This window comes from Oncorhynchus tshawytscha, linkage group LG05 (assembly GCF_018296145.1).
Source record: "Oncorhynchus tshawytscha isolate Ot180627B linkage group LG05, Otsh_v2.0, whole genome shotgun sequence".
Taxonomy (NCBI): Eukaryota; Metazoa; Chordata; class Actinopteri; order Salmoniformes; family Salmonidae; genus Oncorhynchus; species Oncorhynchus tshawytscha.
Genome location: NC_056433.1, coordinates 15789612 through 15803222, shown reverse-complemented (window position 1 = coordinate 15803222; position 13611 = coordinate 15789612). Strand labels below are relative to the sequence as shown.

General features: G+C 41.7%; 1 protein-coding gene across 2 annotated transcripts in view; it reads left to right on the top strand.

The window, feature by feature from the left end:
- The window catches only part of LOC112250005 (5'-3' exoribonuclease 2), a 44158-nt gene that overhangs the window by 23268 nt on the left and 7279 nt on the right, over positions 1-13611 (top strand). For both annotated transcript variants that reach the window (XM_024419793.2, XM_024419792.2), the window contains 10 exons: positions 501-608; positions 692-781; positions 990-1062; positions 1270-1353; positions 3359-3456; positions 3830-3909; positions 4017-4073; positions 5568-5636; positions 9156-9290; positions 10451-10581. In XM_024419793.2, the coding sequence (XP_024275561.1) occupies positions 501-608; positions 692-781; positions 990-1062; positions 1270-1353; positions 3359-3456; positions 3830-3909; positions 4017-4073; positions 5568-5636; positions 9156-9290; positions 10451-10581 (925 nt within the window). The remainder of the gene's footprint in view (positions 1-500; positions 609-691; positions 782-989; positions 1063-1269; positions 1354-3358; positions 3457-3829; positions 3910-4016; positions 4074-5567; positions 5637-9155; positions 9291-10450; positions 10582-13611) is intronic.

Here is a 13611-nt window from a genome sequence, read left to right as displayed (position 1 = left end):
TGTATTTGTTTGATTTACAACTGCACAGGACCAAGAAGAAAACATCTAAACTGATATTGAGGTTTTTTTTTTTTTTTTACTTCAAATTCATAAATGGCCTGAACTCAATTATTCCAAATTTGAATGAATGTGGTTTGAGTCAAGTGTTTCTTTGCCCTCAATGCACTACATTGTAAATTGCAAGGGTGCAATATATTTGACCGCATCTGTAGGCCTAGTCCAGGGGTATTTATTCAACCCTGGGCGTTCTTATTTAGTAGACTATGTATTCAAATGTTTTCCTGTTGAATTGTCAGTTATTTACGCAAATGAATCAAAGTAACGATTTACTATTTTCCTGATGTTGAATTCAGTCATTTATGTCAATAAATGAAAAGTAAAGTCAAATCTGGAGTAAATGGACCCCTAGCTAGCTAGTAATTTAATCACGCTTAGTGGAAATTCTGTTATTGGAGGATCATTTCTCCTGGTCCTCTCATTAACTGTCTGTTGATTGACAGGGGTGCGCGTCCTGGAAGTGGTACTTCCCGTTCCACTACGCCCCATTTGCCTCGGACTTCAAAGACATCAAAGGCATGTTCACCGACTTTGAGCTTGGGACCAAGCCGGTAAGAATGGAGGACGTCAGGCTTCTCTCTCTCCCATTGTTAGGCCTGTCTGTTTTGTGTGGTCTAATGTTCCTGCGTTTCAGTTCAAGCCCCTGGAACAGCTGATGGGTGTCTTCCCTGCCGCCAGTGGAAACTTCCTGCCCCAAACATGGCGGTCACTCATGAGCAACCCAGTAAGTTTCACTTCATTTTAAAATGTTAACTATTTCAGCATTGTCCGAGCATATGTAGCTAATCTATAAGGGGCAATAGATGTGGAACTGATAGATTTTCTATGTAGGGGACCATCCAAATAAAGTGTGACCAATGTCATGATCATAGAAGTTGATTTAACTGCTTTGTCACCCATGTTTTCCTAACCTGTCGCTTCATCTCCAACAGGAATCCTCCATCATTGACTTCTACCCTGATGACTTTGCCATTGACTTGAATGGAAAGAAATACGCTTGGCAGGGTAAGTCAACAGAATAATGGACTATTCAACGGACACCTTGACATGGCAGTGAATGCAGGTGGTTAGTTTGTATGTCCTGAATGATATACTCACTGCATTGCTTGCTCTTTGGGGTCCAGGCCTGGTAACTGTAAAGCATTACTGCTGATTTTAAAAAGGGCTTTATATAATACATTTGATTGAATGCGTTTTCCCCTCTGTGTGTAGGTGTTGCATTGCTTCCCTTCGTGGATGAGCGCAGGCTGAGGGCAGCCCTGGCTGAAGTCTACCCAAACCTTTCTCCAGAGGAAAGTGAGTAATGGGATTCTTCAACTTCAATCCACCATTGTAAACCACTCCTTCGGAATATGTATCACAGTAGTACAGTTACAGTACTTTATTAATTAAATATTTCAAGTGTGATGAACACACCTATAGAAGATGAATGTACAATGCATTTGGAAAGTATTCAGGCCCCTTGACTTTTTCCACATTTTGTTACGTTACAGCCTTATTCTAAAATGTAATAATTAATGTAATAATCCCTCATCAATCTACACACAATACCCCATAATGTCAAAGCGAAAACAGCTTTTTAAATTTGAGCTAATGTATTACAAATAAAATGATCACATTTACATAACTATTCAGACCTTTTACTCAGTACTTTGTTGAAGCACCTTTGGCAGCGATTACAGCCTCAAGTCTTCTTGGGTATGACGCTACAAGCTTGGCACACCTGTATTTGGGGAGTTTCTCCCATTCTTCTCTGCAGATTCAGGTTGGATAGGGAGCATCGCTGCACAGCAATTTTCAGGTCTCTCCAGAGATGTTCAAGTCTGGGCTCTGGCTGGACCGCTCAAGGACATTGAAACTTGTATCGAAGCCACTCCTGCTTTGTCTTGGCTGTGTGCTTAGGGTCGTTGTTCTTTTCAGTGAACTTTCGTCCCAGTCTGAGGTCCTGAGCACTCTGGAGCAGGTTTTCATCAAGGGGCTCCCGAGTGGCACAGCGGTCAGTGCTAGAGGCGTCACTGCAGACACCCTGGTTCGAATCCAGGCTGTATCACAACCGGCCGTAATTGGGAGTGCCATAGGGCGGTGCACAATTGGCCTAGTGTTGTCCGGGTTTGGCTGGTGTAGGTCATCATTGTGAATAAGAATTTGTTCTTAACTGACTTGCCTAGTTAATTATTATTTATTTTTTTAAGTACAATCTTTCCCTCGATCCAGACTAGTCTCCCAGTCCCAGCTGCTGAAAAATATCCCCACAGCATGCTGCCACCACCATGCTTCACTGTAGGGATGGTGCCAGGTTTCCTCTAGACGTGACACTTGGCATTCAGGCAAAACAGTTCAATCTTTTGATCAGACCAGAGAATCTTGTTTGTCATGGTCTGAGAGTCCTTTAGATGCCTTTTGGCAAACTCCAAGCGGGCTGTCATGTGCCTTTTTACTGAGGAGTGGCTTCTGTCTGGCCACTCTACCATAAAGGCCTGATTTGGGGGAGTACTGCAGAGATGTTTCTTCTGGAGCTCCATCGGGTTCTTGGTCACCCCCCTGACGAAGGCCCTTCTCCCCCCAATTGCTCAGTTTGGTCAGGCAGACAGTTCTTGGAAGAGTCTAGGTGGTTCCAAACTTCTTCCATTTAAGAATGATGGGGGCCACTGTTTTGGGGAACTTCAATGCTGCAGAAATTTTTCAGTACCCTTCCCCAGATCTGATCCTTGACACAATCCTGTTTCGGAGCTCTATGGGAAATTCCTTTAACCTCATGGCTTGTTTTTGCACTGAAATGCACTGTCAACCGTGGGGCCTTATATAGACAGACGTGTGCCTTTCCAAATCATGTCCAATCAATTGAATTTACCACAGGTGGACTCCAATCAAGTTGTAGAAATATCTTAAGGATGCACCTGAGCTCAATTTCGAGTCTCATAGCAAAGGGTCTGAATGCTTATGTAAATAAGGTATTTCTGTTCTTTTTAATTTTCCTACTTTCTAAAAACCTGTTTTTTCTTTGTCATTGTGTGTTATTGTGTGTAGATATTTTATTAATCCATCTGAGAATAAGGCTCTAACTGAACAAAATGTATAGAAAAGGTCAAATACTTTCTGAATGACCTGTATAACATTACTTTATCACTGAAGTACTCCACCTGTGAAATTACTACTTGAACTCGCATAGCCATGTGTATCTTGAATGACCGTGGTGTTAGTGCTAATCAATAGGTTTATTGTGTAAAGAACTCCCTTTTAGAAATTGTTTAGAATATTGACTGTCAGTCACTCCAGCTGTTGTTTTCTCTCTTTCTTTCAGACAAGAGGAACAGCCTTGGCAGTGATATGCTGTTTGTTGGGAAGTCTCATCCTTGCTGTGACTTCATCCAGGAACTGTACCATGGAGAATCTCATGAGGTATGTAAAGCTATGTCCCTGCAGCCTGATCAACTAATAGTTTATTGTATAGTGTATTGTAAACTGGGTGGTTAGAGTCCTGAATGCTGATTGGCTGACAGCCGTGGAATATCAGACTGTATACCATGGGTATGACAAAACATTTTATTTTTACTGCTCTAATTACATTGTTAACCAGTTTATAATAGCAATAAACCTTGGTTTGTGATATATGGCCAATATACCACGACTAAGGGCTGTGTCTAGGCACTCTGCATTGCGTCGTGCTTAAAAACAGCCCTTAGCCGTGGTATATTGGCCATATACCACACCTCCTTGGGATTATTGCTTAAATATAGTATGATATTAACATTGCTGTGTGTGTTTTCCTCAGGGCACTGAGATGCCAGCAGAACTATGCCATGGAATTCAAGGTACATTAAATCTTGACGAAGACCCTATCCTACCAGATAAGTAAGGAATATCTATTTTATTATCATACATTTTAGAAGTTACCATTTATCTATCCTTCTGTGGAGAGAATCCCGGCTAACCTATGACTGTGAAACATCATTTGTTAGGCCAGTGCAGTCTCCCATCCCCATGCTGCGGGACATTGCACAGAACACCGCCATTGGGTAAGGATTCATATTTGACCCTCACAACCTCTGGTTCCCAGGGGGTATACGTAACCAAAATGGTGTTGTCTGGTCTCCTGCCCAATATTTGTTCTTCCATAGTCCCATTAACCAGGTTTCCATCCAACCTTTTTATGTGAGTTACGTACATGTAGGATAAAAAAATGTCATGACAGGCTTGATGGAAACAGAACGTTTTTATGTACATTTTCCAAATGTCGACAAAGTACATTTGGAGTCACGTGATGTGTGGTCCTCCCACTAGGGAAAGTATGCAGTTTATTAGGCTACAAATTAAATAAATTATGAACTTCACAGGGTCGAGAAAGTGCAAGGTGATGAGCTTGATGCTCTTTTTCAATAAATATTGAGGGTCTTATTCTGCTGACATGTTCATCAATGCTTGGCTGCCGTTTTTGACAAAAATAATCTTGCTCTTTTGTCCATAATAATCTCATGTAGGCTATACATATGCTGTAGCCAACAGCGGCATAGATAGAGTACTGCATCTGCCCTGCATGCTGTTGGCTCGAGCGCACATGCCAATACCAGAGTGGGTACACTCACTATACAACGCAAGCCTTTTTTTGTGAGAACCATCAGTAGAGTTGAAAATGTGATGAAAACCCATTTAACTTGTATTTTGTATTCGGTACATGGGACTATAACCACAAAAGTGATTTTTTTTTAATGTGCCCTATGTCATCAGGCAGAGCCTTTTATCTGCAACAATTAAATTTGATAGAAGCTACAATTTATTCATACTTGAATGTTTTACCATATCTGGCTGTACACAGACTGAATTCCGTAAGAATTTTCACCAGAAGGGCAAGTTGACAATCCTTAGTGGTAAGTCGTAAATTCACATTCCTGCCTAACTTCGTGATTGATCTCGAACCGGAGGCGATGTCGAAGGTCAACTTCTGTGTGAAACTAAATTATTTTTTTTGTTGCTACAATGGTCGAATTCAGACTGTCATATGTACCACAAGAGGACTGCAACTGTCACTGGGTCCTTAGATGAAATGACCTGCTGGGCCCTCTGCGGGGTCAGGTCTAAGAGAAGCTGAGACTCTTTCATTCACACCGGGCCTGCGTCCCAAATGGCTCCCTATATAGTTCATTACTTTTGACCAGCCATTTTGAAGACGTGTCCCTCATTCACACTGAGCTGGAACAAGACTCATGCCAAACTTGAATTGATACCGTTTTCTATGACCAGCGCTGGAGTATCGAAGGATGATAATACCAGGGATCACTGCATTTCTCCTTGGGGCAGGATGGTTATTGAATATATTGCCAATGCAAGGTTTGGGGTCAGCTTTGCCTGTACTCTTAGGGGATCCATGTTCTTGGAAATAATTTTTCTGTTTTCACTTAGGCTAAATACAGGTTAAGTTCCAATATAAACTAACACATTAATAATTCATAAAATCAATTGTAGCAAAAATTATGTTTTATAAATGTGTAAATTGTTCCTTTTTATCTTGGCAGAGTGAAATATAAGGACCCACAGTACGGAGAGACCTTTGTGTTCAAGGCTGTCATTCTTCCTGGAGCTAAGTAAGTTAATCGTTTATTTTATATATATAAATATAGCTATTTTAATACTTAGTTTTTATAATTAACATGTTCCCATTGCATCGGTGTTGTATATAATCTTACTGTGTGTATAATACCTGGTGTATATTCTCAGTGTTTTCAACAAACACATGTAGCCAGCCAGTCTCCCCCCCCCAGGTTGACATTTTTGCCAAACAAGCTCTATTCTATTTTGGTGGCCGTCTAGTACATTCTACTGCTAGATTGTGTTTTCAGCCAGGGGAAAAAATATGATTTATAAATAAAAAAAACTTTTAATCAATCAAATGTATTTATAAAGCCCTTTTTAGATCAGCAGAGGGCACAAAGTGCTATATAGAAACCCAGCCTAAAACCTCAATCAGCAAGCAACGCAAATGTGGAAACACAGTGGCTAGGAAAAACTCCCTAGCAAGGCAGGAACCTGGGAAGAAACCTAGAGAGGAACCAGGCTCTGAGGGATGGCCAGTCCACTTCTGGCTGTGCCGGGTGGAGATTGAGAGTACGTGGTCATTTAAGGACAGATTGTTCTTCAAGATGTTCAAACGTTCATAGATGACCAAATAATAATAATAATCACAGTGGTTTTAGAGGGTACAACAGGTCAGTACATCATGAGTAAATTTCAGTTTACTTTTCATAGCCGATCGTTCAAAGGTCGAGACAGCAGGTGTGGTAGGGAGAGAGAGTGCAAAACAGCAGGTCTGGGACAAGGTAGCACGTCCGATGAACAGTTCAGGGTTCCTTAGCCGCAGGCAGAACTGGAGCAGCAGCACGACCAGTTGGACTGGGGACAGCAAGGAGTCATCAGGCCAGGTAGTCCTGAGGCATGATCCTAGGGCTCAGGTCCTCCGGGAGGGGAGAGAGAGAGAGAGTATATATATAATTAAATTCACACAGGAGAATTACACGAGATATAACAGACTGACCCTAGCCCCCCGGCACATAGACTATTACAGCATAGATAGTTGAGACTGGTTGGGTCGGTGGACTCTGTGGCCCCGTCCGACAATACCCCCGGACAGGGCCAACCTGGCAGGATATTAGCCCACCCACTTTGTCCAAGCACAGCCCCTACACCACCAGAGGAATATCAACAGACCAACTTACTACCCTGAAGATCTCCACCGCCCAAGGGGTTCAAAAGTGTTTCATCAGCTGTTGTACAATATGATATAAAACACAAGAAAAAAATAATATTTTGACTGCGTTGGGCCTTTAAAGAATCCTGTAGCAGTCTACTGACTTCCACAGGCTTCAAGCTTCCTTTTGAGGCATTTTCTCAGCCATCTGCAATACAGGCATGAATGAAGCAGGCGTTTGACAGGGCTTTGCTACACAGAAAGCAGCAGTTGACTAGTCCGTTGTGAACACTTTGATTAAATCACTAGACATATGTCAATGTCGTTGAATATTCCATATAAGTATCATTGGCTTAAAACAATTCAAGCTGTTTTCTTTTAGCCTCACTCTGGTGCAAAATATGATATCTCTCCACTAGCCTACCTATTGTTCTTGCGGTGAGAATGATTCACCATATTCATTGAATGTTTTCATAATTTATTTGTAGATAATCTCCAAAAAGTCTACCAGTAAGCATATTAGGGAGCTAAGTGAATGGCTCTCTTACCGATGCAATTTGGTAGGCTACTGACGAGTCACTCACTTTAACGTCACTGTCTGGCAAGGCCTGATGGACTTCAAATAAAAACAATCTTTACTTGTCCTGATGTGATACCATGGACATACAGCGCATTTGGAAAGTATTCAGATCACCTTCAATTTTTCCACATTTTGTTACATTACAGCCTTATTCTAAAATGTATTAAATTGTTTTATTTGCTCATCAATCTACACACAATACCCCATAATGACAAGGCAACAACACATTTTTAGACATATTTGCAAATGTATTGAAAATCTAAAACATCACATAACTGTAAGAATTCAGACCATTTACTCCAGTACTACTTTGAAGCACCTTTAGCAGCGATTACAGCCTCAAGTCTTCTTGGGTATGACGCTACAAGCTTGGCACACCTGTATTTGGGGAGTTTCTCCCGTTCTTCTCTGCAGATCCTCTCAAGCTCTGTCAGGTTGGATGGGGTGCATCGCTGCACAGGTATTTTCAGGTCTCTCCAGAGATGTTTGATCGGGTTCAATTTCGGGCTCTGGCTGGGGCCACTCAAGGACCATTCAGAGACTTGTCCCGACGCCACTCCTGCGTTGTCTTGGCTGTGTGCTTAAGGTCGCTGTCCTGTTAGGTGAACCTTCACCCCAGTCTGAGGTCCTGAGCGCTCTGGAGGATTTCATCAAGGATCTCTCTGTACTTTGCTCCATTAATCTTTCCCTCCATCCTGACTAGCCTCCCAGTCCCTGATGCTGAAAAACGTCCCCACAGCATGATGCTACCACCATGCGTCATTGTATTGGCCAGCTGATGCCTGGTTTCCTCAAGATGAGACGCTTGGCTTTCAGGCCAAAGAGTTTAATCTTTGTTTTATCAGACCAGGGAATCTTGTTTGTCATGGTCAGAGTCCTTTAGGTGCCTTTTGGCAAACTCCTAGTGTGCTGTCATGTGCCTTTTTCAGAGGAGTGGCTTCCATCTGGCCACTCTACCATAAAATACCTGATTGGTGGAATGCTGCAGTGATGGTTGTCCTTCTGGAAGGTTCTCCCATCTCCACAGAGGAATTCTGGAGCTCTGTCAGATTGACCATCAGGTTCTTGATCACCTCCCTGACCAAGGCACTTCTCCCCCGATTGCACAGTTTTGCCGGGCAGCCAGCTTGAGGAAGAGTCTTGGTGGTTAGAAGTTTCTTCCATTCAAGAATGATGGAGGCCACCGTGTTCTTGGGGACCTTCAATGCTGCAGAAATGTTTTAGTACCCTTCCCCAGATCTGTGCCTCGACACAATCCTGTCTCGGAGCTCTATAGACAAATCCTTCGACCTCATGGCTTGGTTTTTGCTCTGACATGCACTGTCTACTATGGGGCCTTATATAGACAGGTGTGTGCCTTTCCAAATCATGTCCAGTCAATTTAATTTACCACAGGTGAACCCCAAGTTGTAGAAACTTCTCAAGGATGATCAATGGAAACAGGATGCAACCAAGCTGATTTTTTTTGTTTTGTCTCGTAGCAAAGGGTCTGAATACTTATGTAATAAGTTATTTCTGTTTTTTATTTTAAGTTAGGTTTATAAATGTTAGCACATTATTTTCACTTTGTCATTATGGGGTATTGTGTGTAGATTGAGGGGGGAAATTAATTTAATACTTTTTAGAATAAGGCTGCAACGTAACAACTTGTAGAAAGGGGGAAGGGGTCTGAATACTTTCCGAATGCCCTGTATTTTCCCATGTGGGGTCTAAAATGTGTGTTGTCTTTTTATTTTTTTGTTTGATCATGGAGCTCTGACATTGTATGGTGTTGATTGTTTGTTACTGTTCATTTGTTTGAAAAATCTAAAAATTGTACTTACCACAATCTTTCCTCAGGATGCCTGAGAAGGTTCTGAAGCCTGGGGACTGGGAGAGAGGTAACCGTGGCAGGGGTAACTGGAGGCCCCAACTGGGTTTCAACTCCAACAGGCAGCAGGTCCACCTTGACCAGTCAGCCTTCAGGGCCCTGGGGTACGTGTACACCACTTCAAACTAGATAGCATTGACCGACCTTTATGATGTCCCTTCAACAGTCGCCATTAAATACCCACCTTTTGATTTATGCCATCTAAGCTCTTTTATTTTACTTAGGCAGATGTTCTCAGAAGGCTGAATTATCATTTAAATCTGCAGTCTAATTCAAACAATGCTCACCCCCACCATGCGTTTTTTGATGAACAGCTGAGGGATGTTTTAAACTATACCGTGTTCACGGTTACATTAACAAAGTAAATAGTTAAACCAAGTTCAAAGTTCATGAAGTCTAAAAATGAATGTACCTGTCCCGGATTGCCCCTTTAAGGAAGCTGGGCAATTGAACATCTGGCTGATTCTGAACTTGTGTGTGCACGCACATACACACATACCGTTCAAAAGTATTAGGTCACTTAGAAATGTCCTTGTTTTTGAAATAACATCAAATTGATCAGAAATACAGTGTATACATTGTTAATGTTGTAATGGACTATTGTAGCTGGAAACGGCTGATTTTTTTCGTGGAATATCTACATAGAAGTACAGAGGCCCATTATCAGCAACCTTCACACCTGTGTTCCAATGGCATGTCGTGTTAGCTAATCCAAGTTTATCATTTTAAAGGGTTAATTGATAATTAGAAAACCCTTTTGAAATTGTTAGCACAGCTGAAAACTGTCGTGCTGATGAAAGAAGCAATAAACTGGCCTTCATTAGACAAGTTGAGTATCTGGAGCATCAGCATTTGTGGGTTCGATTACAGGCTCAAAATGGCTAGAAACAAAGAACTTTCTTCTGAAACTCGTCAGTCTGTGTAGCTGTGACAGGAAATGGTTAGTATTAGCAGTCATGTCTATAATATACTGCATCTCAGTAGGAATGGTTTATGAAATGTGTTCTGTATGTGTAGGATTTCTGCCGTTAGCTGATGTTTAATGCCTCAGACTTGGTGTGTTCCTGAATCTAAAGTAGCCTCTGTATTGGGTGCGCTTGGCGTGGCATCCGGACCCAAATGTCTTCCTCAATTAAGTACCCGGCCACAAGGGTTAGTAGTCAGCTATTTGGCTGGCAGCTGGTGCTTATAGAAGTGTATATGGAACAGCCGTTAACTGATGTTTAACGTCTGTGACTCACTCTGCGTGTTCTGTTGTTTTCAGTCACAGCATGAACAGACAGCAGCAGGGAGGTGGGCAGTACAGCAACGCTCCGCCCCCTGGCAACTACCACCAGGGGAACTACAACAGGCCCCCCCACAGCGGCAGTGGTGGTCACCTCCCACCCTTCCAACGTAAGACCTACACCCACACAGGCAGGGCAGGCCTCAGACAAACACACGTTTACTGCATTTCTGATCAACTAAAATATAGCCTTTACATTGTGTCAAGTAGTAACTCTCTCTCCATCGAAAATGGGCAATAGAAAGGCTGTCAGACGGCCAGTAATCTCCGTTCCGATAAGGCCTTTTGTTTCATAATTCCTTACTTGCGGGAACATTTCGCTTCCTTTCTCCTTGGCTGAGATATCATACCTCTTCTGAAAAGACAAATAACTATATTATACAATTAAATGGCCCTTTGTTCAACACTGGGAAGTTCGAATGGTATAACCTACATATGGAGGGGGGACATTCTCTCTCTCTCTGTTTCCCTGCCCCTAATCAGAGGCTCCTGGTTGGGCCCTTGCCTCATGCTCCTCTGACAGCAGGTGTGTGTTACAAATAGCACCCTATTCCCTACATAGTGCACTACTTTTGACCTATATCGTGCCCGTAGAGCTCCAGTCAAAAGTAGTGCACTATATAGGGAATAGTTTGTCATTTGGGAAGCAGACTCGGTTCTCCAATTTGACTTTGATGTGCCAATTTGCAAATGGATGAATAATCTCATCTGTCTGCTGATAGCTTGTGGGGGAGTCGAGACTATTATGGTGGCACTTGATGCAAATAAGCCTTGGCTCCTTCGGATTGTGGCAGCCAGTGCCTCCCCTGGCCTATGCTGTTTATTCCTGATGGTAAACTTGCCAATTAGCAGCATAGGACCGAACTTCATCCTCTCTTTTTCTATATGAGCGTTATTTTGATTAAGGCAATCAGGGTTAATACTCTGGCCCATCTGATTGTGGGCCTGTTTCTCTTCAAATTGTCACTTTACGTGACGGTGGGATTTTTTTATTCATGTTCTTCTAGTCCTCCTGAAGAGATGTAATTATTCCTACACTTCTGGCGGCTTGATATTAACATTTAGTTGATGTGAATTGTAACTGCTTAATTTCACCAACTACTGTACCTTTGACACTTTCCTTGAATAACCAGATGGCCTACACATTAAGTCAGTAAGAGCAATTTACATGAAATAATTGTAGAAATAATTGTAGTATTTATTCCCATGCCTATCCGTAATAAGAGAATCTAGCCATTTTGGTCAACTCATTTATGTACAGGTTTCATGATTATGAATTGTTATATTTAATGAGATTAATAACCACATTCCCTATGGAAAGTCTACACCCCCTTGAACTTTTCACATTTTGTTGTGTTACAAAGTGGGATTTAAATAGATGTAATTGTAATTTTTTGAGGTCATTGATCTACACAAAATACACATGTCAAGTGAAAATATATATATTTTTATTTATAAAAAAATTGTTAGTATTCACCCCCTTTTGTTTAGGCAAAACTAAGATAGTTCAGAAGTAAAATCTGGCTTAACAAATCACAAGTTATGAATTCACTCTGTGTGAAATAATGGGGGTTGACATTATTTTTAATGACTACCCCCTTCCTCTTTCCCCATACATCTGTAAGGTTCCCCAGTCAAGTATTGAATTTCAAGCACAGATTTGTCTACAAAGACCAGGGAGCTTTTCAAAAGCCTCATAAAGAAACTGCTGTGATTGGTAGATGGGTAACAATAAATCAGATATTGAATATGTCTTTAAGCATGGAAATGATGCTGATGTATTAAACCACCCAGACAAATCAAAGATGCAGCCGTCCATCTGAACTGAGCTGCAGGACAGGAAGGAAATTGCTTCGGGATGTCACCATGAGACCATTAGGGATTTTATAAAAACAGCTACAGAGTTCATTGACTGTGATGGTAGAAAACTGAGGCTGGATTAACAACATTGCAGTGACTCCACAGTAATGACTTCAATGAGAGTGTAGTGACTCCACAGTAATGACTTCAATGAGAGTGAAAAGAAGAGTGCAAATCTATAGAATAAAAATATACAGCCAGCCACTAAAGTAATACTGCAAAAAAACATAGCTAAGTAATACACTTTTGGGCATAAATGCAAACCTCATGTTGGGGTGGGTGGGTTCAAAGACATCACTGAGTAACTTAACTGCCTCATTTTCAAGTATGGTGGTGGCTGCATCATATTATGGGTATGCTTGACATCGGCAAAGACTAGTGAGTTTTTCAGGATGAAAAGAAATGGAGCTAAGCGCAGTCAAAATCCTAAAGTAAAACCTGCTTCAGTCTGTCTTACACCAGACACTGGGAGAGGAATTCACTTTTCAGCAGGACAATAACATACAACACAAAGCAAAATCTACGCTTGAGTTGCCTACCAAGAAGACAGTAAATGTTCCTGAGTGGCCAAGTTACGGTTTTGACTTAAATATGTTTAAATCTATGGCAAGACTTTAAAATTGCTGTCTAGCCATGATCACCAACATCTTAACAGAGCGTGAATAATTGTAAATTGAATAGCACAATACAGGTGAGACTTTCCCAAGAAGACTCTGCCTAAGGTGTTTCTAACATGTATTGACTCTGGGGTGAATTCTTATCTAATGAAGATATATTAGTGTTATTTTTCATTAGTCTTTCAGATATAGTAGAATTGTTCTTCCACTTTGACAGAGTATGTTGTGTAGATCATTGACAAAATGTACAATTAAATCCATTTTAATCCCACTTTGTAACACAAAATGTGTAGAAATTCAAGTGCGGTGTAGACTTTCTATAGGCACTGTATACATGCAGACTTGGCATTATCAGTCCCAACAGCACAATTAGCCTGACTAGTTATTGAGACCAGACTAGAAAACAACTCTAGGACGGTAGTGTGCTCGGAGTTCAAAGACATGCTTTTGTTGCTGTTAACTGTCTCTCTCTGAGAGGATCCACTAGGTTGTCAGTAATCACCCTGGTCCGGCTGGGTCCTTTGTGTTGTGTTGGGGGGGCTCCTGTGTCCCTCCCGGTGTCCCCGTTTGCTGATTAGTGGTGCTAGCTGCTCTGGGAGACTGGGGGTGGTAATGAGATTGTCAAGTGCTTCTGGACACACTGGCCCTTCTGATAAAAGCCTT